General features: G+C 42.8%; 1 protein-coding gene across 3 annotated transcripts in view; it reads left to right on the top strand.

Annotated features, from left to right (window-relative positions):
• Positions 1 to 231: 231 nt before the first annotated feature.
• Positions 232 to 24,965, top strand: part of ADCY8 (adenylate cyclase 8) — a 261,483-nt gene continuing 236,749 nt past the window's right edge. For all 3 annotated transcript variants that reach the window (XM_032253684.1, XM_032253696.1, XM_032253691.1), the window contains exon 1: positions 232 to 3,457. In XM_032253684.1, the coding sequence (XP_032109575.1) occupies positions 2,504 to 3,457 (954 nt within the window). In that variant the 5' untranslated portion in view covers positions 232 to 2,503. The remainder of the gene's footprint in view (positions 3,458 to 24,965) is intronic.

The following is a 24,965-nucleotide window of genomic DNA, read 5'->3' as shown; positions in this document are numbered from 1 at the left end:
TCTACTGGTTAGGGATTGAGGGGAATGTTGGAAGATTCTTTTCTCTTCCTTCTGGAATTCTGTTTGCAAGGCAGGTGACCCATTCTGGATTTAAACCGAAGCTCAAATGCGTTGGGCGGGGCGGGGGGGGGGGTAGGAATTAAAAAGCAAAGAATTAAACCGCGCGTTTCTGGGACACGGCCGACAGAAATAACCCAGGAAACAGTGTATGTGGTTGGCGGGGGGAGATCGAAATTTATTCTTCCTTAGGACAGACAGGAGGGAAGGGAGCTTCTCTTCTCGCTCAGGAGGGGCTGAGGGGGCTGCAAGGCGAGGCGGTCATTTGGGCTTTCATGGGACGCCACAGGGAGCCGCAAACGCGCCCAGGGCCTGACGTCATTGGCCATCAGCTGACTGTGCTCTGGGCCCGGGCTCCACCGGCTGCAGCCGCAGTCTTGGTGGCGGAGGTGGTGACCACCACCGCTCCTCCACCTGCATCCGGGTGCGGGACTGCGACGGCCGCGTTTGCCCTGCAGACTCTGCAGACCCTGCACCCAGGGACGCTGCTTGTCCGGCGTTAGCACTGGCACTAAGCGCCCACCGCGCAGCGACGTGGTCCACCGCGAGCGCCGCCGCAGGCTTTGTCCGCTAGCGCTCGGCTGAGCCTGGGCGGGCGGGAAACCTGGGCTAGGGCGAGGCGGGCCCCGGACATGCCTTTCTCCACGTCCGCCTCCTGGACCGTATTGTAAGCGGAGAAACTCAGTGTGCGAGGCAGGCAGGGGACGTCCCCATTTTAATGCCCGGTCCGCTCCACTCCTCCGGATCAAGGTAGTAAAGAGGCTCCCATAGGAAACTGCCTGCCTCTATGATTGCGGCTTCTTGGGAGCCGGAAAGTTGGCTTTGGCAAAAGACGCCCGGGTAGGGAGGGCGGAAAGGAGACCCTGTATTCCGTCGCGCTGGGCTCCCTGAGTCCGTGGGCAAAGCGGCCTACTAGTCCTGGCTCCGCACCTGCAGAGGACAAGAGCCAATACCTAAAAAAGAACAGCGGAGGGACCGGCTGGCGCGGTCAGCTGGAACGCTGGATCGCAGCGCGCCCAGGGAGGGCTGGGGGCGCCCGCCCTCCCTAGCCCTCAGTGGTCCTCTCCCACGCCGGCCCGCTCCGTGCCTCTGCCTGCCAGACCTGGGGCGTCCTGGCCAAATCTGGGTGGCAGGTCCCTCGGCCACCCCCAGCTCGGTTCCGGGGGCGTGGCTTGGCGCGGGGGCGGGTTTAAGTCACCACGGGTGTCTGACCGCTCTGACAGGTCTCCAAATTCCTCCCAGTCGCCTGGTGCCTGCAGCGCGCTTCAGAGCTCCAGGGTGGCACGCGGCGGCGCTTCCCTGGATCCAGAGGCGTCTCTGTCGACTTCCAAGCGGCCTCGGGCCTCCCTTCTCCTACAAACCTTCGCCGCACCCTACAAGCTTCGGTTCTCAACCTCGGATACCCGCACCGGCGGCTCCTCTTGGTTCTCGGGGCTCTTGGCTTTGGAGCCCTCCCCACTTTCTCCTTCCCCCGCCTCCTGGTCCTCCTAGCTCCGAGCCAAATGGACTCCAAAGAACGAAGTAAAGGGGATGGGAACTGTGTGCTGCGACCCTTCGAAAGCACAGCTGGAAGCGTTGACCTCGTCTTATAGCTCAGGCTGGGACCCCGGGGCTAGAGTCCCCATACCCTCTCCGGGAGTGATGTTTCTGGCCAGAGCCAGCGCTGAGCTGTCAGTCCTTGCTCCAGATCTAGGAAGGAGCCGAAGAGTGAGCCTCAGCATACTCCTTCCTCCAAATTAACTATTTGGTGAATTGTTAGCGCCGAGGCTGCCACTGCTCCAACCCTGTCGCAGGGCGCCCCAACACCTCACCGTGCCCCCCTCCTCCTTCTTTGCCCCCGCCCCCAGCTCCGCCTCTGCTCCCCATCCCGGCGCAATGGAGTTCTCCGAAGGGCGATGATTCCAGCCACATCTGCTAACTTCGCACCCATCGCTGCCGCCGGTCACCCCCAGCCAGGTCCCCTGCAGCCGCCGAGCAGCAGTGAGCGTCCGGAGCCCAGTGCTGCAGCCAGGACCCGCCCGACGCGCAGCAGAAGCTCGGCGCCCAGGAGCCTAGGCGTCTCTTGGAGAGCAAAGGCTGCGCCAAGACGCTGAGCCTAGAACCAACCAAGGAGCCTGAGTCCAGGAAGGGGCTGCGTGGCTCGGAGCGCTGCGGCTCCTGCGGACAAATAGCCACTGCTGCTGCTGCGTACCCAAGCTGCGCCGACTGGCGGGAGAGCTGCGCGCAAGGACGCGGAGGTCCGCCGCGATCTTCCAGGTGCCCTTTGCCCCTGGGCACAGTATGACCTGACCTACAGGGAGCCCTGACACAGGGCTCCTGCAACGGGGCAGTCTAGGATAGAAGGGATCGCTGCCAAGCTCCTACCAGGCCGCCTTCAAGTCTTTAGGAACCCCCTCCTCCGGCTGCCTCCCCAAGGTTCTGAGCCTCCCTCCTGCGGCCCGGCGCCATGGAGCTCTCTGATGTGCGCTGCCTTACAGGCAGCGAGGAACTCTACACCATCCACCCGACGCCCCCGGCCGGCGACTGCAGGAGCGGCTCCCGGCCGCAGCGACTGCTGTGGCAGACGGCGGTGCGGCACATCACCGAGCAGCGCTTCATTCACGGGCACCGGGGAGGCGGCGGGAGCGGAGGCTCGAGCAAAGCCTCGGACCCTACGGGCGCCGGCCCCAATCACCACGCGCCTCAGCTGTCAGGCGACTCCGCGCTGCCCCTCTACTCGCTGGGCCCGGGAGAGCGAGCGCACAGCACCTGCGGCACCAAAGTCTTCCCAGAACGCAGCGGGAGCGGCAGTGCCAGCGGCAGCGGAGGCGGGGGCGACTTGGGCTTCCTGCACCTTGACTGTGCCCCGAGTAACTCGGATTTCTTCCTTAACGGGGGCTACAGCTACAGAGGAGTCATTTTCCCCACCCTGCGCAACTCATTCAAGTCTCGGGATCTGGAACGCCTCTACCAGCGCTATTTCTTGGGCCAGAGGCGCAAATCAGAAGTGGTGATGAACGTGCTGGACGTGCTGACCAAACTCACTCTCTTGGTCCTGCACTTGAGCCTGGCCTCGGCCCCGATGGACCCGCTCAAAGGCATCCTGCTGGGCTTCTTCACCGGCATTGAGGTGGTGATCTGCGCCCTGGTGGTGGTCAGGAAAGACACCACCTCGCACACTTACCTGCAGTACAGCGGCGTGGTCACCTGGGTGGCCATGACCACCCAGATCCTGGCAGCAGGCCTCGGCTACGGGCTCCTGGGTGACGGCATAGGCTACGTGCTCTTCACGCTCTTCGCCACCTACAGCATGCTGCCGCTGCCGCTCACCTGGGCCATCCTGGCCGGCCTGGGCACCTCGCTGCTGCAGGTGATCCTCCAAGTGGTCATCCCTCGGCTGGCGGTCATTTCCATCAACCAGGTAACTCCTGCCTGCATTGCGTTTCCCCTCTGACTTCCCCGGGTTATTAATCATATAGCTTCCAGAGAGCCAGGGCTGCTGCACTCTCTTTAAGTCTCCTCCTTCAGGATGGCACAGCGCCTTGCACCTAGGAGGTCTCGAGTGTTAGCAGAATGCAATCTCTTCTTAAAGTGGAACTAAATGACCTCTAAAAGTTTCTACCAACTCTACCCTTCTACTCTGATTCTATGAGTAATTCCACTCTGACATAAGCTAGGAAAGTCTGCTTTCTGCTTCTCATACCCCTCCCTCAGGGTCTGCAGTCTCTGGAGAAGGAGACAGAAGGGGAGGAGAAGCATCCAGATTTAGAAGGTGACCCATTCCTTAACAGCTCTCCTCATGAGAGTCCCAGCAGGGTGTTGTAGGGGACTCTGGGCTTCAGAGTTGGGTTTTTCCATATCTCTCAGCCACAAACCCTCAGTTCTCAAAGGAACATACTTTTGTTAAACACATACCGATTGTCAGTGCTGAGTGCTGAACATGTTACTTCATCCAATCTTTCAAACATTCTTTGACACATGATTTTCTCAGGAAATTTTTTATTGCCTTAGTGACCAAACATGATATCTTCCCTCATGATAAGCTGCGACCCCAGTGCTTTGAATAAACCAACCTCAGGAATGGGGAGTGGAGGCTGTTGGCAAAGAACACAAGTTTTGATTAATTGGAAAAGGGCATTTTGATGTCGATGGTTTAAATATTATGTTTAGGTGGGATCTCGTTCTTTAGGTATCTTTCTCCTTTTTTTTCTATTCTTCCCTCTTAAATATGGATATGCTTATGTGAACAAAGTTCACATTGTTTTTGGATGAGAAGGTAGACATTGATTCTATTGTTTAAATTTACTAAAACCAATAGATAATTAGTGGCCTGGCACTGTCTTTGCGAAATGTATGGTAGGTAACAGGAGAGTGACTTTGGGGATTCCTCGAAAATGAGGAAAACATGTCAAGTGAAGTGTTTTCAAATAGACGGACGGCTGGTGTGAGATGCGTGATCAGAGAGCTGCTTTGTAGGGGCCTGCTCTGTCATTTAGCCTTAGCCTCTGTGTCATTTTTGCTGTATTAGAAGCTTAAAACTCCTCTTCCTTTTGGTCAAATTTGAATAGATGGTGGTTAGAATAAACAGGCACAACCCCACTGAAAATTGCTCATGACGTTTAGATGACCAGCAGTGTTAGAGTGTTTCTCCCATCATTGGCCTCCTGGACTTCCGGTCAATGTGGGATCCTGTCTCTTCTCCAATAGTTCCGTATTCCTTTGCTCAGGTGACTTAACTGGTTCGCTGCTTTTACAGTGCTTTTGAAGTCTCTCTGGGTAAAGCAAAGAGTATATAAACTACATGCCTGTGATTATCAGGCATGAAACAGAGAGATGAGAGACTCTGAGTAAGGCCTGATTGACTGAACTTTTTCTTATTAAAGACAGTAATGAATGTTTTATCACAGTCACCATGAACCTTTATCTCCACCTGTAACAAATAAGTCTCAACCTGGGAAGTGGAAGTCAAATTCTTTGGTATTAACTATTTCTCAATCCTAGTTACCTGAATACCTACATGTCAGTACAGCTAAATCTACTTTCTTCCAAGCTCTCTCATTCTCTTTTTTACTTTTTTGTTGTACACTTAGACATTAGCAGATCTTTTCTTCTCTGTCTTCCTCCTCTTCCTGTTTCTTCTTTCCCTCTCTTTGCCTTCTCTTTATTTCATCTAACTCACTGTGAGTTGTTTTCACAATAAAGCATAGCTATCTGATCATGTGTGGGAAATTCCATTTATTATAACCCACTGCTTTTCATGCAATAGACTTTCTCAGTACGCACAACTAAAATACTTAATAAGTAAGTTTGGAATAGTATTTAGAATAACACATCCTAAGTGGCGAATGATGAGTGTTTTCAAAGTTCTAAGTATAGATATATTTTTCTTGCCAAGTGAATCGAGAAAGTAAATTTTGGCTCCATATTTGTTTTATACTCTACTCAAATACTACCAGATGGGAGGAGATTAAAAATAACCCCCAAATGTCTTCCCACCCTCATCTCATCATAAACAACTCTCCACTGTGAAAACCAAGGTCCTGATGCATGTAAAACAAGCTCATTCAATTTTTGTTCGGGTAAGAATTACAGATAAACTACAATTTCGTAGGTTGAGTCACCTTTTACCAAAACTCTAAAGGAACAGCCAGAGCGCTCTCCCCTCACTTCAGTGCTGAAAGGGCCTTTAAAGGTCCTTTGGCGCCCTCTATGGGCTTAAGAGTCTTTCCTAGATCTTGCAGATGGACGAAGCAGAAAATAAATCGCTTTTTATAAAAATCTGTGATTTCTGAATAGGTACTATTTAGTTTTCCATGTCTGGTAACACATAAGGAATGCTCAAAACCTGCTAAAGACTTCTTATAGCAACTAGAGTAAAATCCTAACTGCTTACCACAGCATGCTTGAGTCTCTGAGCACTTAGTTGCTTCTTCTCTCTCCAACCATATTTCCTTCTCTTCTCTTCCTTAGGCTCCAAATAAACTGTCCATTTTTGCCATATTCTAGGCTCTTCCTAATTCTGTGTCTTTTCACCTGCCACCTAGAGCAATTTTTCCCATCTTTATAAGATTGGCACATTCTCATTGTTCCAAATTCTCAAATGCTACTAGTTTCTCTAATAAATGACTTGTTTTATTTTCTCCAGAGCACATCTGCTATCTGAAATTATCTTATTTGTTTACAACTACTATGTTTCTCCCCCAACACCCTCACAAGAATGCAAACACCATAAGGGCAAAGATGTTGTCTATCATAATTAGCATTTTATCCTCAGCCCCTAGAAAAATGCCAGATATACAGTAAGTATTCAACAGTCACTGAATGAATAAGATCATTCATCATATAAGAAATATTATAAAATCTCCAAGTGCCCTGGTATGTTGGTGAAAGCTTTCTACACACACACACACACACACACACACACACACACACACACACAGGCCTCATATGTGTGTAAGGCAGTCTTACAAATAAACATCTTTTAAAGAAATCAAAAAACAATAATAATCCTTCACACAATATTTTACATGTAACTAAGCACTTTGATGTGCATCGTCCCATCTAATGATGAAAAATAGATGGTATCATACTTCATTTTCATTTCAGAGAAAAAAAGATGACAAATTCCTAGAAACTTTACAGTGGCATCCTGAAGATCAGGAGCCTTGCAAGTGGTGAGGACAGAATTCAAACCCTGACTCTAATGACAATCATTTTTCAGAAACCTTTTAGTGATTATCCTTCTAAATACATCAGCATTTGAAACTCTTTAAGAGTGAGGAGTACCTCTTTTTTACTACTTAAGAGAGTAAACTCTGAATAGCACATGAATGAACATTTAATGAAGCCAAAGGGAAATTATGAGAGAAAAACGAGTGAATTGCTGGGCACAGGCTCATTGTAGCTAGCTCATCATTCTGCTTAGCTAGATACAAATCTCTCAACTGAAGACCACAAATTCTGAAACAGCATCTTTGTCTAGTCTTCATTCTCTTTAGGAGGATGGCTAATGTTTAACTTAGCATTTTCAAGAATTAGGAAATGAAAATGAGAGTATAGAGTCAGCACACCTTGGCAGCTGTTTTACTTCACTGAAAATGTCATTTTGAAAGGAAGAAATGAGCCACTGATTGCCTTCCTTGAATCTAAGCTATGAGAATCTGCTTTCCCTCTTTCTATCCTGAAGAAAATTACATCTGTGACTTGACAGGGTAGCAACCACACTGCAAATCTCTGCAGACACCCTATATGAAGAGACAAGGCCCTGTGTTAATTGAATCACCATTTGCTTTCCAATGTGGATACAAAATGGAACCTAAAAAGGGTCACTCAGGAAGTTCCCTGCCATCAGCAAAGAGATGGTTTATGTTTTCTCTACTCAATTAACAGACTACAAACACTGACTTCTCACCCCACAAAGAGATTATTGTCTAGAACAGACATAATCACCCATATGTTTTCTGCTTCTGGAGTGGCATCAGAAAGACTGAGGAACTTTCAGAAGGTTCAAAACCCAGTTTGAAGGGTTCCTTTTATTTCATTCTGACTTAGCTCAGCTATAGGTAGCACTAGGACTACATTTATTTATTTATTATGAAATTTCACAAGTTAAAAAAGCTTCAAACCAATTATAGGAATGCCCTGTCCAGATTTCCCTAAGACACTGATTTATTTTTTCCACATCGTAAACCAATTGTTTGTCTCACCAGTTTGATTTATCCACCAGGAAATTCATTATAAAATGATGTTGTCTGTATAAATAAAGCATTAACGATAAGACTATATTTGCTGTGTTCTTTCACAAGGTCGAGAAATTCTAAATGCTAATACTATAGTTAGCATTTTACTGTATTTTAATTGCTTGTGACAATAATATGAGCTATCTTACATTTGAAACGATCTCATTCTAATTCTTCAGCTCATTAGTGATAAGATGGTAGAAATCATTTAGTTACTGGAAAACTGAGAGACAGCAATATTTAACCAGAAAGATTGCTGCATTATGGTTCCCTCTTGGAGATTCTAAAATGTTACAGCTAGTGGCTAATTTAGTCTTCTATGCCTGTTGGTGCAGTAGATAAGCAGACTTGTCTGGAGGTGGTTTCTCCAAGATAACTGTACAATCAAAAGCAGTCAGGTATGCAAATCCAGGTTACATAGTACTCAAGGTCATGCTGTCAGATTTGAATTTTTCATGCAACATCTTCTTTCCTGCCTTTCAACATCGTATCAAACAGGAGAAACTAGAGCCAGAAAAATGCTAAAGAATGATCATTAAACTTGACTTATAATGAGGGACATTTAGCCTACCATTTGGCCTTTAAAAAATCCTTTAGGAGAAAACGTTTTTGTGTGTGTGTGCTGGATAAGATAGTAGTGTATAGTATGAGTAGATTGAGTTCAGGAGGGAAGCCGACTTTGTATGTGACTTAAATACACATTTCTGATCACTTAAATGAAAGACTGACTTCACAGTAGAGATAAAATGAATATAATGAAATTACCAACATCTCTCCCCTCATCTGTACAATTTAAACATAAGGTATTATATGTTCTTTGTCTAAGTCTAAGGTTATTGGTAGCTAGCTCAGATAAAATAAAGGGAGTCCTGTGACTTCTTAATGTACAACAAATGGCATGTAATGTAAATCATTCCAATTTGGTAGTTGGTATAAAGGTACATATGTACTTCAGAGACATAAATATCCATTAAATGAGTATGAATGGAATCCAATTCAACGCACCTTGCTAGTTATGGTGTGCATTTCTTAAAACCCCAAACATCTCCATTTCTGTACATTTTTCTTTAGGAAATTCACATAGATTTTAAAAAAATAATGGCAGCTTGCCAGCATGCCTGAGAAAAATGCCTTTCAAAAACCGATTTGAGTGTCAACTTTCCCAAGAGATTCCTCTGAACGCTGAGAAATGGAAATATTGTTCTCTCTTGTGAAAAATACCCAGAGATTCTCCTCTTCATTCTTTCTATTTTTCTTTTTTTCTTTCTTCTTCTTCGTGTGTGTGTGTGTGTGTGTGTGCGCGCGTGCGTGCGTGCTTGTGTGTATGCATGTTGGTGGAGAATGGGTTTCACAAAGGATATCTTAATGACTGCTGAAATGACCAATTAAATCCTTTCAGCCCTGCCCTGTAGACATCTTTGCCCTGGAGTTGCAAATAGGCTTGTTGTCTGTCTATTTAGAGAGAGTTGTAAAATGATTGTGTAGTGTGTGCTTTGCAAGACTGAATTACGAATGCGTTTTCCTTCACATCCGGTAATATCACCTGACTCTTATCAGCAGGTCAGAGCATAATTAGATCAGAACTGGGAAGACTGGGAGGACTTTGCTTCTGGAGCAGCTGCTACAATGTCACGCTAAGTAGGACAAATGCATTAGTCATATTTACACTTTGATGATTGATGGCATTTTAAGAGCTCATCAGAAATGAGTGAAATCAAGCAAAAAAAAATGAAAGATTTAAAAAAAGAGTTTATTCCATATTCAGTGCTGCCAGGAACATTTAATCAGAGGACACTACTACAATCATGCTGATGTGACATTTTACTGTTGTCTAAATATTTCTTAAGATGCTAATGTATTCATTTCACAAGTGTGTCTATTTAAGTTGATTCTACATGTGTTTATTTTCAAAACATAGGAGACACTTGCCACATTCATCTTAATCCTTTCCTCTCAGCACCAGATAGGTACAATATTGGTTCTCTGAAAGACCAGTAGGGCCAGAATACGCAGCAGGACAACGTATCAGTTCTCTTGACTTATTGCTTCTAAAGTGTGTTCTTGGTTTTCTCTTTAACATGTTCTGCTAAACTAACAGAACATGAAGATTGGTGGCAGTATTGAAGATTGCAAAATTTCTGTGATACATAGATTTGGACCTCTGTTAGCAAAAGAGTAGGTTATGTAAAGAATTTTCTTCTCAGAATTTTTATGAGACTTTAGTCAAGGAATGCTGCTTCAGCCAGCCACAACAGAGCCGGGAAAGCCAGTATAATCTTCCCTGCACTTCCCCCGGAAGTGTAACTGGATTTACACACTTAAATTATATCATGTGAGTTTTGTTTATGAAGGACTATTTTAAGAAGTCAGGTCACTTAAGCAGCACTTCAGAAGCCAGATTTTCTCCCTGCAAGATTTTTTAGTCAGGCCTGTGGGGTAGAGGAAGAATGCAGAATAGATTAATTAACCATGGAGATGCCAGACATTCCACAGGAGGCCCAGGCACATTCTGGTAGGCATAAAAGCCACCTACCCGCAAATGCCACTATGCCACTACCTTCTTAATAAAGGAACTGAGCTTATCTGACAATGTGTTGTCTGATGAACCTATGTTTGCTTGTTTCTTTGATATCTATGCATTGGACTCTGCATGTGTATCTTTGATATCTGAATTTCATTTCACTAGATCATACATTTTAATATATTAAATACTTTGCACTTTATAGCTACTGGGGTTTTCTATCCCCTTCACTCTGTTTCCTGCTCTATGTGTCTAAGTTCAAGTGTTACTAATTGCAAAATGTCTTTGAAGCACAAACTTCCCCCAAATTAGGGAATGATAAAGTTATACATGGTGAAGACATAAGCTGGTTTGAAAGTAAATCATATTAATGTTTTGGGGTTTCTTGTTAAATGAGTAATTTTTTTAGAACTGCCATTTCTATCTAAAGTGCATGTCAGTGTAAAGTTTTCACATAAAAACAAAAAACTATAAACACTTCATTTTGTAAACAACACATCCTGTTCTATGTCAGCTGATTTTTCAGTTGACTGAAGTAAATCATTTCAGAATCTTTTCTTCATTTGTGTGTATGTTTGTGTGTGTGATTGCATGATGAATGCACAAGATTGTTTATAAAATAGAAACTGCTAAGGATTAGGGAATGTATTATCAAAGTACATGTATTTCTTTAACTCAGAAGATAGGCAGAACAAATAAGAGCACCAAAAAAAGTCTAACAGAAAATGTCTTATGCTGCCATAAAAAAAATACCTGAGACTTTGTAATTTATTAAAAAAAAAATTATTTGGCTCCTGGCTTTGGAGACCAGGAATTCCACAATTGAGGGAGCATATCTGGTGAAGGATTTTTGTTGCAATATAAGATGGCAGAAGGCATCACATGGGCATAAAAGAGCAAGAGATTAAACTCAAAGCCTCAAACCTTTTACAATCAGCATTAATCCTCTCATGAAGGTAAAGTCCTCAGGATCTAAACACCTCTCATCAGGCCCCACTGTAACATTGGGGATTCAGTTTCCAACACATGCTTTATAAGGGGCACATTCAAGCCACAGCAAGACCAAAAACAAAAAGAAAGAATACCTCAGAAAGTCCTGAAGATAGAAGGGCTAAAGAAGGAATATGGTGACTGTCTTTAAACATTTGCGGTTCTGTTATGACAAAGAGACTGGTTATTTATGTGTGTCTCCTGTGGAATGGAATTAAGACCAATGGATGGCCATTAAAGTAGGAGAAATTCTGATTCACAAAAACGTAAAGGCTGGCAACAAACAGATCTGCCCAGGAAGCTGTTTTTTTTGAAATGATGAGTTCCTTGCCATTGGGCATCCTCCAAGGGAAAGCTGTGCAACAATCCATCAGGGATGTAATCAAGGAGATTACTATACAGGGATCTATATATCCAGTCCTATATTTATATAGGAATATCCTAGATAGGGAGATATATATACATATATACACATATATATTCCTATAGAGGGAATCTCCTTTACTATATCTCTGATGGATTGTTACACAGCTTTTCTCCAAGGTCAGTTGAAAGCCACTGGTTACATCTCGTGTCATCATGGTTGCTTTGCAGGCATGGAAAAGCAGAAGGACAAAGGGCAAGAGACCAAAATGGTAAAAGGGCATAAGCTAACTGAATTTGCGCCCCTTTGAGAAGCTCCCCTGGGATCCCGGCCCAACAAGACCTCCTTATATTTCAGGGGCCATAATTGTGATACATGACCATTCTATCAGCAAGAAAGGATGGCAAAAAAAATGATTTTGCTGCACTTTAAGTGATCAATATTACAATAGAATGAAATGTGGAATAAGTATTGAATAGATATATTTCTCAACAAATATTTGTTGACTACCTGCCTGCTGGGTTCTATGTCCTAGAACATAGATAGTTACTAAAGAGATAAGGTTATTGATGTAATGGAGCTGATACTTGGATAGATTTGTGTAGGGAGTTTGTGACTCCATGGCAGAGGTTTGGAGGTTTGTACCTGACTCAGAACACATCTGGAGCACAGGATTCAGGGATTCGATAAATATTTTACACAAATGTGGGACTTGGGCTCTTTTTACTACAGACCTCTAAAGTATAAAACATCAAAGCTACAGTGGGTTTCTTTTAGAAGTTACATGAAAGGAAAGGTCACACTTCAGAAGAAATAGTGGAAGGGTATGGATTTTCCTCCCTGGTAAAGAAAAGAAGAGAGTGTAAAAAGACCCTAGGGATGGGCCAAGAGATCAGTTGTCTGAGCATCACCTTATCACAAACTGAATGTGTCACAAAGCTGATGACCTGAAGACATGACAGGAGGGAGCGCGTGCAGCCCTGGGAACTCATACTCACTCTGTGCTCAGAGTGACTCCAGCTGAAAACTGAAGAACTTCTCTGAGGCTCTAGGCAACCCATCTCCACATAAACATGGGCAGACAGTAAGTTTAGGCAAGGCTCAAAGTCCCTTTCCTTGGTACATTGTCACACCCTGTGGTTTCCTCTATCAGAGCAATGTCATAATGCTCTCACGTGCCCACCAGATTATGAGCGCTTTAAGGTCAAGAATTGTATCTTATCCATCTTTGTGTCTTTAGCACCTAGCATAGCATCTGGCACATGGATGGCTCTGAATACCACATTTTAAATGAATGGAATGAATGAATAGTAGATGACCATCTCCTTCCTTCCCCTACTCCACCCTCACCCACAAACACATTTTGTCACAAAATTATCAACAGGGAATGAGAAACTGGCAAGAGAAGAGAAATCAGTCTCTCTGTTCAATACAGCAAAACTACACCAGAAATTATCCTATAAACCACTTTGAGCAGAAAGCTGCAGCTGAGTTTTTGCTATACATATGCATATACATATACATATTAGATAATGTGAAGAAAAATTCAAGTAATTATCCAGATCATTTAAGTTAAAACAAAAGTTATAGGCCTGAATTATTCATGGGTGTTTGTCCATTACCAAACACTTTAAATGGATCAGACCCATCTACTCAAAATAGAGTCCAATTGCTAGCAAATATATCACTGTCTTGTTCTCTTCCTTCTTTGTTCTTCAGCGCCCTGGTTCCAAATCTCTATATCCAGCTCTGGAGTTCTTTGCTTTTATATCCGCAGTCCCCAACCTTTTTGGCACCAGGGAACGGTTTTGTGGAAGATAATTTTTCCACGGACATGCGTTGGGGGATGATTTCAGAATGATTCAAGAGCTTTACATTATTTTGTACTTTATTTCTGTTATTATTGCATTGTGATACATAATGAAATTATTGCACAACTCACACCATAATGTTTTCCTGCAACTAGATGGGAAACAGTGGTAAATCATGAAGCATTAGATTCTCAGATGGAGGGTGCAGCCTAGATCCCTCACACATGCAGTTCACATTAGGGTTTGAACTCCTAGGAAAATCTAATGCAGCCACTGGCCACTGATCTGACAGGAGGCAGAGTTCAGGCAGTAGCGATGGGGAATGGCTGTAAATATAGAAGCAGCTTCACTCACTCACCTTGCCTCTCACTTCCTGCTGTGCAACCCACAACCTGCAGTGCAATACAGGTTAGTGACCTGGGGGTTGGGAACCATGTTTTATAGCACAGGAGAAATCACTACCTGGGCTTGACGTCTCAGGGATGCCCCCTTCTGGTGGGTGCTCACCATCTGGCTCCACACAGGTGCAGCTGTGGGCAGGAAGGAGGTACTCCCTCCCTTCCACTTAACTGCTCCTGCTGCATACCGAGGGGCTGGTGGGCCTCAGCCCTTAGGGGAAGACATTGGACAAAGCAGGTTGACTTTGCTGAGTGTAAAAAATGGATCGTTGCTTATTCCACTGTTTCCTATAGATTAAAACCTCTCATATAAAGACCATAGTGTACCCTAAGTGGACCAGTTTATCTGCAGACTCCTAAAAGGCAAACTAAAGTCTGATTTTAGAAAATGGAACTCAATGCAGTTAACTAAAACTGCCTTTCTAAAGTCCCAAAAAAGGTCATGAGTATTTTCTGGTTTTTTGTTCATTTTTTCTTTTTCTTTCTTTCTTTTTCTTTTACTTTTTTTTGTTCTGCCAATTAGTTCAAGAAACAAAATTATTAAGAGCCAGCTTGTTTTTGTCTAAAGTCAAATCTCCAACACTCTCACTCATTGGGTGAGACTTCCCAGCCTATTGGTGGCAGGCAGTTCATCTGAGAATGAGTTCATGGCCCCAGGTGGTCAGTGCGCCAGTGACTACAAAGTCTCTCCTTTTCTATTTATGAGACAGAGATATTGTCTTTGGCTCTTGCTGAGTGAATTATGACCTGATATGCAGCTCTTGGGGGCCTGCTCAAGCCATCTCAGCCAGAGAGAAACTGTGCCAATGGACAGTGAGAGATATTTTTGAAACCATGTAAGTTCATTTCCTTAAAAACATAGAAAACAAATTCTCCTCCTGTTTTTGCTATGGGATTTTCCCAGTAATGTTGGCCAAATGGCTTTAGCTTCTTTGGGCCAAAATGTCTTCATGTCTAAAAGAAGGATTCCTGAACACTCCTGACCCAGTTAGATATTGCCCCTCTGAGGGCATGGCCCCTTACCTGCCCCTTCATCCTTCCTCATGTTGCAGTACTATTGGCTTCTACATCTCTCTCACCAGCTGCGCTGTGAGCTTCACAAAGTCTGGGGTGGCATCTGGGTAACTGTTCACTGAGTCCCTACAGCACAGTGTAGTGCTGGTTACATAATCTTCTTTCTCAGGTGCCTTCAGGGCTTGTTTTTCAATTCACCTTTTCAGTGTTGGGGCTCATTAAGTTTCCATCCTATATGACCTCCCATTATCTCACTCCACACCAGTCCCTGGATAATCACATCTCTCCCTCAGTCAACACGTATGTATCTGTGTGCTGCTAACTCCTAACCCTGTATCTCTACCCCAGTTTTATCTGCTAAGCTTAAGACTTGGCAGTCTAGAGACCTACTGGACACCTCCATTCGGGCAGCTCAACCTCAACAAGTCAACAATTGACTCCCTTCCATCCGATATCTACATGAACTTCTGATGTTTTTAGTTTTCTGCTGGGTTCTGTCCACAGCTCTCTATGCTGCTCTTTCTGTTCTAGTGAAGCCCTCCAAGATTCATCAAACCACCCCATGCTCCTTCAAACCACCCCACACTCCCATGTAAGAGCTTCTCCCACATCGCTCCACTGGGTAGGTTCTACTTTTGAACCTCATCACCAGTTTTCTGCATATCTTATGCTGGCTTCTGCCCATGTGTTTCCTAGGACAATTCTTTACCTACCTTGCCTGGTGATATTCAAGTGTCACCACTGCCCGGAAGTCCCTCAGTACCCCTTCTCCAGGGCAAGTGCCTACTTAAGAATAAGTGGGATGTGTTTAATTGGAGAATTGTATTTGTTTGACTTTGATAATCTGAGCTCATGTTAGATGTTTAAGGAAAGGAGAGGCAGAGAAATATGCAGAATTTGACAAAAAGATGAGCAGTCCTTCAAGCATGACTCTTTCAATGACAGAGGACATGTATTAGAGATTGCTATATGCCAAACCTACACATTTCACGAGGAAAGAAAAGTATAGAGTTCACAGCGCAGGATGTGGATTCAGACTGCCTGGGATTGACCTGCCAATTTTTCATTTTGTGACACTGACAAGAGCCTCAATCTTTCTGCACCTCACTTTCTTCAGCTGTAAAATAGGAAGAATAATAATAATAGCTCGGAAGGTCATTGAAGAGATGAAATAACACACATGGAGTATTTAAATCAGAACCTGGTAAAGAGGAATTATGTAATGAATTTTATTTGGTTTTATGATGTAAGTTTTAAAACAGTCACCCTTTTGCAATGAGTTCTTAGCCCTAAGCTGACAGTTTCTGGGCTTCACCTGGCTTAACTCCTGCATCCTTTAGACCAGTGCTTCTCCAACTTTAATGTAGTAGGAATCACCTGGATGTCTTGACAAAATTTGGATCTAGGAAGCGTATCCTAGATTCTGCATTTCTAAAAAGTTGCCAGGTGATGGATGCTTTCCGTCTGCAGATCGTAATTTGTGGGAAAGTCTTTGGAGTCTGGCAGACCGCACCTTCTCTGCAATGGGTCCCTGCTACCCCATCAGGTGACTTTAGATCCCTGTCCACTAATTCCTTATATTATTGAGCATTCAGGCTTCCATAGCAATATACCATAGCTGGGTGTCTTATAACTAAAGAAAAGAAACATTTATTTCTCCTAGTTCTGGAAGCTAGGAAGTTCAAAATCTAAGCACCAGAAGATTTGGTGTCCAGTGAGGGCCGGTTTCCTGGTTCACATGGCCATCTTCCGACTGTCCTTGCAGGATAAAAGAGATGAGGCAGCTCTCTGAGGCCTTTTTTTCAAAACACTAATCCCATTCCTGAGGGTCCACCCTCAGGACACATTCGCCTCCCACCTTTTAATCCCATCACCTAAGGGTTAGTATTTCAACATGAATTTTGGAGGGACACAAACATTCAGACCATGGCAACATTCTTCCATCATCTATTAATCGGTTCTTTCATTTAGCCCCACACGGCAAGTGTTTATGGAATACTACAATGTGCCGTATGCAGGAAGTCAGGGTGCTGTGGTGAGGAAAAGAATCCAGGATCCTGCTATTAAAGAGTTTACAACCTACAGCTATAGACAGTCATCCATCAAATAATGACCTAAATAAGTAAATGATTTTAAACTGAGTTAAGGACTTTTACACCAGGTTTGATATGGGGCCACGATTAGTGGAGACAAGGGAGGCATCCAGGGTACAAAGTTTACAAGAGGCACTTGCTCTCAGCAGCTGACCCAGCACTTGTACAACGGTTAGAAAAAACAATTCCTGAAATTGTGTGCTCTAGGCATTCAGCTTGCACTTATTTCTATTTAAAAGGAAAATCCTGACTAGACCTGAGATGAGGAAATTATTCTTAATATCTACAGGAGGAATTCATGTGAGCAGGTAAGATTGGAATTATGTTTTATTTATTTGTTTCTACTATCAAACAATGTGCTCTTTGAGAACAGGGTCTGTCCTTTTGTGTATCCCTGGAAAGGACACTGGCACATCATGAGGGAATCTCATAGCAGAAGCTTGTTCATATTTGCATCAGTATTGCTGTTTCCCTTTTTGATAGTTGAGGACGCTGAACATGGAGTTGTTACAGTGTTTCCGTTTGGTCCTATGATGAATGAGAGATTTCATCCACAACTATCTGATTCCCAAGCTGCCCTATAGATTTGGTGCTTCTTTAAGGCAAGTTTATCTCAATAAACTATGCTCATTTCAGAGGCAATAAATTAAAAGTAATAAAGAAAAAGAAAACTTAAATGTGCCTTCCAAATAGTAGCAATGTTTATCATGATAACTATCACTCTCCAGAGCCATGTGGATAGCACATGTTACTGAAAACAGCACCTGCATAAAGAGTCATCAAAAGACCCACCTCAGATTTTCATACAAAACAGTGTGACTTTGTTCAAACCACGAAGCCTGTCTTGGCTTCAAAATGAGTTTCTGACCGCTCTAACATTCTATGACTGTGAAATAATTTCTGAATTTTCTTACACCTCTAAAAATTTTATTCCATGAGTTATAATGAATGTGAATGTGAGGATTGGTATGCTTTCCTCATTTATTTGCCTCCCAAGATCAGATAATGACAGTTATTACAGAGCATATAACTTGCTGAGGTCTTTGACCTCTGAGATTCTTAGGAGAATTATGAGTAATAATATAGTAAATACTGAAAGAATCTCTCACTAGATGGTATTTAATATTTAATTTCTCCTAGTGGTTTAATTACATTGGCACCATCATTTGCAAAATTGTGTGCATTTTAGTCATTCAATTTGTTTCGAAGGGACGAGTGATTGTGACAATTAATTGACAGACAATTGTTTATTTTGACTATCTAATTAATGACTTCATGGCACTTGCCTATCTCTCATTTCCACAATGTGCATGTTACTGTCATCAACAGCCATTCTGTGTCAGAATTACCCAGTCAAGATTGAATTGGACATTTACACAGCCTGAATATTCACAACCCACAGCCTAGCTTTGGTGCATTCCTCTTCTTTGTCTATGGACCCCAGGAAATAGATAAAGTAGTCTGAAGGAACTCACTTAATCCTGCTGTGGGTTAGTCACTGCATCCATAACATGAAGAGAATAAAGTAACTCTTCTATAACTAAATGAGCTAATGAATAAGAAGACATTTTGAACCAATATACAGCAGTAAGCAAACACTGGGTAGTACTAGTGTTATTATTATCATTCATTATTCACATACACAGTTGTGTCTGATGATGTCATGCAATGGCAAGCTGCCCTGTTCTGTCTTTGGCGTGAAACTGCCAAAAACGAGGCAGTGGTCCGCAAGGTGACTCCACCTGTGAATCACCTGAACAGTGGGTGAAACAAGCCAATGGTCCCCCATACTGTTTCTGGCAATAATGAGCACTGCACACCAGACACAAGAACGAAACCGCAGGATGAGGATGTTCCCTCATGAACAAAAGTACCAGTCATTAGGAATCATCTCTTTGCCCTGCATCTAGAACACTCTTACAAGGAAGAGAAGCCATGTTGCTCTAAATGCCGGTATGTCTTCTTAGAGCTCCCCACATTGAAATCTTCTCTTATGTAAAGTCTTTCTTAATTTTGTGGAAGGTCTATTCAAATTTTTATTCAATATCCTACAAAAAGATCCAACTAGCCATGGGTTTGAGGTAATTTAGCTATAAAAAATGCTAAAAAATACCCTTTTAAATTCTAGTTAATAAAACTTACCTCCTTGGGCCTATCTCATGTACATGGGCAGATTTCAATCTGGGAACTTATCTCAATATCAAACAACCATTAAATGACAGCAAGACTAATCCATTGTCAGACTGCTAGGAAATTTATAGTAAAAAAAAAATATCAAGTTCCTTCCAGCAAATAGGATGAACCAAAGAAGATTTTTAGAATAGCGACAGCTCCTTTTTCAAACTAGGCTAAGCACTAAAATACAAAACTCATGAAAGTGGCAATGCGTGTTGGGCAAGGAGGGGAGATACACTTTGCCTCTCCTCCTGCAGCCCTGCCGTCTTCTACTCTGTGACATACCAAGGCACCGCCAAGCTTCCACCAAAAAATATTTAGAACTACCACTTTATAAAACCCCTCCTAGGTCTTTAGATCTTGAGGACTTAACTTAGATGTTCCTAAAAGGAGAGTAAGGTAAAAGAACACGCTCTTATGTGGCAATAACTTATTGGCATTGATATGAGTATTCATGGGCCTCTGGGCAGAAGGGTCTCTTTTGTTTCAGAGTAGCTTAGGCACAGGGCCATGGCTATGTTATCCAGCACTCCCGACACATCTACCATATCTGAATCTGTGTTATACGGTTTGCACACATCCATCCGCTCCTAATGGTATTCTTGCACAATATTGCAGGATTACAACCTCCATTTTGAAAATGAAGCAGTTGAGGATCAGAGTTTAATCTGGCTAAAGTCATTCCTATTGTGTGTGGCCAAGTGAGGATTTGAACTGAATTTAATTTGGCTCCAAACATACATGGGTTCCCGCTGACTCTCACGATCACCACCCTGTACATGCTGAGTGGTCATGTAAATAAATGCATATTCACATTTAGTAATTCATATTCCTTTCATCATTCTGCCCTCTACGATGTGCTAAACTTGAAGGAAGCAAAGTTAAATAAGACATGTTTTCTACCCTGGAACCACTTATATTACTAGAACAAGAAGGCAAGAAAGAAAAGATTATCTGTTGTTAGGTGGGCTGCCTCTTGCAGTGGCCCTGCTGAGAGCTGCAGTGGGCTTCATACCTTAATGGGTTTCATTCTTTGCTGCTACAAGAACAGGAGAAATGGTTAATTCCTTCACCTGGCCTGCACATGCTGCATGTGATGGAAGTAAAACTAGCATTTAGGGGGAAAATACAGACATCAAATAATTTAAAGTTCTGATGACTTCACAGTTCACCGTCTTTCTTTAAGACCAGATTGGTGTGCACACCAAATGGAAAAGGAAAAGAATCATTACATAATATATCAAAATACGTAGGCCAAGCATTTATTTTTATCCAGATCCCTACTACCAAAAATAAATTCCTTTCTTTCCTACTTATATTCCTGAAGGTAATCCAAACTTAGTTGCCCACATAATCCTGAATTACCTTAAATTGTTTTTACATGTTTTAAAATGATAAGCCATTTGAGGACACAGTTGTTGTATTAATCTGTTCTCATACTGCTATAAGGACATACCCAAGACTGGGTAATTTATAAAGGAAGGAGGCTTAACTGACTCTCAGTTTAGCATTGCTGGGGAGGCCTCAGGAAGCTTACAACCACAGCAGAAGGGGAAGCAAATACATCCTTCTTCACATGGCAGCAGCAAAGAGAAGTACTGAGCAAAAGGGAAAAAGCCCCTTATAAAACCAACAGGTCTCATGAGAACTTACTTACCATCACCAGAACATCACTAGTGTAACTGCTCCCATGATTGAATTACCTCCCACCAGTTCCCTCCCACAATGTGTGAGGATTATGGAAACTACAATTCAAGATGAGATTTCAGTGGGTACACAGTTAAACCATATCACATGTAGAACCAAAACTTTATCTTGGGAGGTAATGTGCCCAGTTGCATTACTAGAGAATTTAGAGCATTTAAAACATGTCTGATCCATCTGGGAGACCCACCTTTTTTTCATCCACTCTACTTCCTTTAGCCATCTTTCTACCTGGCAGACAGATGCCATGACAGCTCCACCGGCCATCTTGGACTGTGGGGAGAGATGAAAGCCATATAGAAGGATGGGGGGCCATCAAGAAATAAGAATCCAAGAACACTGACGATACTACTAGGTCACCATGCCAGCCCTAGACTGCTCATTCCTAGAATTTTTAAGTGATAGAAAATACTCTGCTTTTATTTTAGTCTTCCATTACCAACATCTATAAATTAACATTGACCATTATTTGAGATAACATTGCAATTGCAATTCTTCTATCTTATACTTGGCTGTTTGATCATCTAAGACAAATAGAGCCATTTACATTTTATGGGGGTTTTGTTTTGCTTTTCTCCATACTTGAGATTTGAGGAACAGAAAGACCTAGATGGCATTTGATGTATAATTTATAGCACAGAATAATTATCAGGCAACAATTATGGCTGGAGAAGACTAGTGGGACTGTTTCCCAAGGGAAGAAACTGATGCCTTCCTATTTATAACTCTTTGAAAGTGCACCAGGCCTTGTGAGATTAGAAAGTAGTCCCTGAGGATGCTTAGCAGAAGCCAGATGCCCATCATCATGAATTTGGGACAAAGAAGAAGGAGCTGAACTAAACTATTTTAAAGATATTTTCTAATTTGAAGCTTATGATTCTGACTCTTGAATTTATAAATAATTGGTAAGATGTAGAATAATTGGACTCTAGAAAGTAGAGAAGTCCAGTAAATCCTCCAAATCTCAGAAACTAATGTTGGATGTTCACATCAAACTGTGTTCCTCACTTTGTCCTCCTCGTGGTTCTTGATCTCAATGAATCTAGTATTCTCTATTTCATCGTAGCAATTGCCCAAGCCAAAAGCTCAGAAGGCCTCCCGATCACTTCTCCCTCTCACCATCCCATAGCCAATCCATTGCAAGTTTGCCTGCTGATTGTCCTCAAGTGCATCCAATTCGTGTTTTCTCCTTCCACTGTAGAGCAGAAGACACTGGTCCTCACCTGAATCACAGTAGCCTCACTGCATCCACTTTGCCTCTTTCTAATCTATTTTCCACAGTGTTACAAGGGTGCAGTTTTTTTATGATGATGGCTTAGAATCTTCAGTAAATGTCAGTAGCTCCTCACTGATCTTAAGACAGAGGTCAAACTCTTCCCTGGGATCTACCTCTTAGATCTGACCTGTCTCCCTCAGATAGTGCTAATCTTCATCTTGTTCTCCTTCCACAATGTTTTTCACTCAGTTCCTTGGAAGACTCATGCCATCTTCTACCCCTCAGCTGTCTGTTTCTGTTCTTCTTTTGCCCGAGATGTTCTTCCTTTATTCTCAGCTCAAGGAAGCTTTCTCAGGGACCCTTCCTCTGCCCTCTCTTAAGTCACAACTCAATTCCATTTCATTTTCAAAACACCCACAATTTTCATTTTTTAAAAAACCCTCATTGAGAAAGAGAAAATTTGTTCCACGTCTGTTTTCTGTTTTTCTCAGCAGATAGTAAGAGCAATGAAGATAGGGAGTGAGTCAGGTTTGCTTGCTCACCTGAGTAGTCTCAGCATGCCATGTTTGATAAGTATTTATCTAAGAGTGAATGTATGAATGAGAATACCCAAGGCTGACGCTAAAGGCTGATATGTATGGCAGTAGGATGCGAATGTCCAAGAAGGTGAGATAAACCTGGGTTGGATTAAAATTCAACTTAGTGCTTCTACCAGACTTCTGGCCTGTTTCTATCTGGCTCAAATCCTAGGTAAGGCTAAAAATTAAAGATAAAATGCTTCCAGTACCAGCAGCTTAACAGGAATTGTATCAAGAGAAGATGACCCAAAGAATCTGCTGAATTGTAACTCCAATGATCCTACACAAAATTATTGTGCCAAAGTGATACTCTTCTTTTAATAGCTGCTGTTCTGTTAAAAAAAAAAATACTTGTGGTTTTCACTGCCTTTAAATAGATGGTATCACTAAAGAAGCAAACATGAATTTTATTAAACATAATTGGTCTCATTTTATTACTTATATGGCAACTCTATTTGTAAAAAACATTTGTGGTTGACATGATATAGATAGCTACCCTATTTGTGGAATGCTAAAGGCCAAGATTGCCTAATATACTCCAGATCATCATTTTCATTAATACCAACAATTGATTACCATCAATTTCCATCAATTTCATACCATCATCTTCCTCTCCTCTTCCCACTTCATCACCTTCACAAGAGTTCCTGGCATTTCTGTAGTGTTTTGAGCCAAAATGAAAGTGACATTATTTCTGACTGAGAATATTAAGGAAGACTTCAACATGGAGGTGGCAGGTAAACTGGGTAAGATTTAGAGAAAACAACAAAATTAGACCTTCACTGATAGACATGGAGGTCTAACCTTCTAACCATGCCCTTCATTATAGGTTAATCTTTGAGAAATTAACACTCCTACATTTCCTCTCAAATGGGAGAAGATGGCTTGGCAGAATGAGTGAGAGCACATGCTTAGGGGACAGAGTCCCTGGTTTCAATTCTGACATCATCACTCATTAGCTGTATGACCTGGCAAATTACTAAACTTCCATAAGCCTCAATTCTTTCATCTGTAAAATGGGATCATTATAGCATGTATCTTATAAATGAGTGAGCATAAACAAAGATGACACAAGTAAAGTCTTGGAGTGGTCCCTAGCCTGTGTTACCTGTCATTATGTAACTTGCAGGGAAAGCACCCTGACAGCCATGATCTTGATTCTCTAATTTACTGCTACATCCTATTCTTGCGAACAATGCCTAACACACAACAGATGCTTCATGGAATATTTATTGAATGAATGAACAGAGCCCCTGGGGAGAGTAGTATGGCCAGGCTATGAAAAAGTTAGCAGCAGACTGTGGCAAAGCACTAGCAAGAAGAATGATTCATTGAAATGCATATCTTTAGTATTTTAAACTGATATTTCCAAACCACGCAACTGAAAACTGAAAAAAAAAAAGTTGAATACAAGCATCATTCCTTCAAGGTAGTGTATTTTAACAAAAGGAGGGAAAGAACTACCTCTCTTTGAAGGTTCTCTTTGAGCTTTGAAAAATAATTGCTAAAGAAGACAGTATTGGAACTACATTGAGTCATTATTTTTGATTAAATATTGAAGAAGAATAAGTATTTCAAAGCCCACTTCTTTCCCTTAAACCAACGCTTACTCCAAATGGCCAACTCCCTCAATCACTTATAACAAAAAAGTGTATATACATGGCATTTGTAATATAATTTATACTTTAAAGTTTTCTGACATTTGGTGTACCAGTGGACATAGTCATGTGGACAAATTACTAGCCTTGCTGCTTGTCAAATGAGGAAACAAGGGTCTGAAAGGTTTCTTAACCTCCAGGCACTCAACAGGCTGCTGAGATGGTCTGCTCATCTCCTAGTCAGATTTTTTTTCTCTTACATGGCATGCTTTTCTGTCATCATTTCTAAAACTCTGAGGGGAAAAAGAAACTAACTGTTAACAGGCTGTGACCAGCAAACCAAAGATGCGGTGATTGCTGGTGGGTTCCAGGTTTGACCTGTTGCAGGCAGTGGGGTCAGACCCAGGGATGGTGGATACCAGTGAGCACAGCCCCTGACTGGTGGCTGCCCCTGCAGGGTGTGGGGGTAGAGAGTAGATGAGGGGCTTTTCCTAGTGCATCTAGCACCCAGTGCTCTCTGGCTTCCCAGATTTTCCCATTCCATACTCTAAAGAGTGGTTATGCAAGTGTATTTTCCATACTTAGATTCACAAGCCAAGGTGTCTGTGTGGAGACAAGAACTCAGGATAGGAGTGAAGAGTCCAAATTTGAATGCCTCCATCCATCTAGCTCGGATTGCTTCCTGATCTGCCTTTAGAATCCTGTACATTCCAGCCGAATGCAGTGGC

This window comes from Sapajus apella, unplaced genomic scaffold, assembly GCF_009761245.1.
Source record: "Sapajus apella isolate SASKATOON/1434 unplaced genomic scaffold, GSC_monkey_1.0 scaffold3, whole genome shotgun sequence".
NCBI classification, from domain to species: Eukaryota; Metazoa; Chordata; class Mammalia; order Primates; family Cebidae; genus Sapajus; species Sapajus apella.
This window is presented reverse-complemented; position numbering and strand designations above follow the sequence as displayed.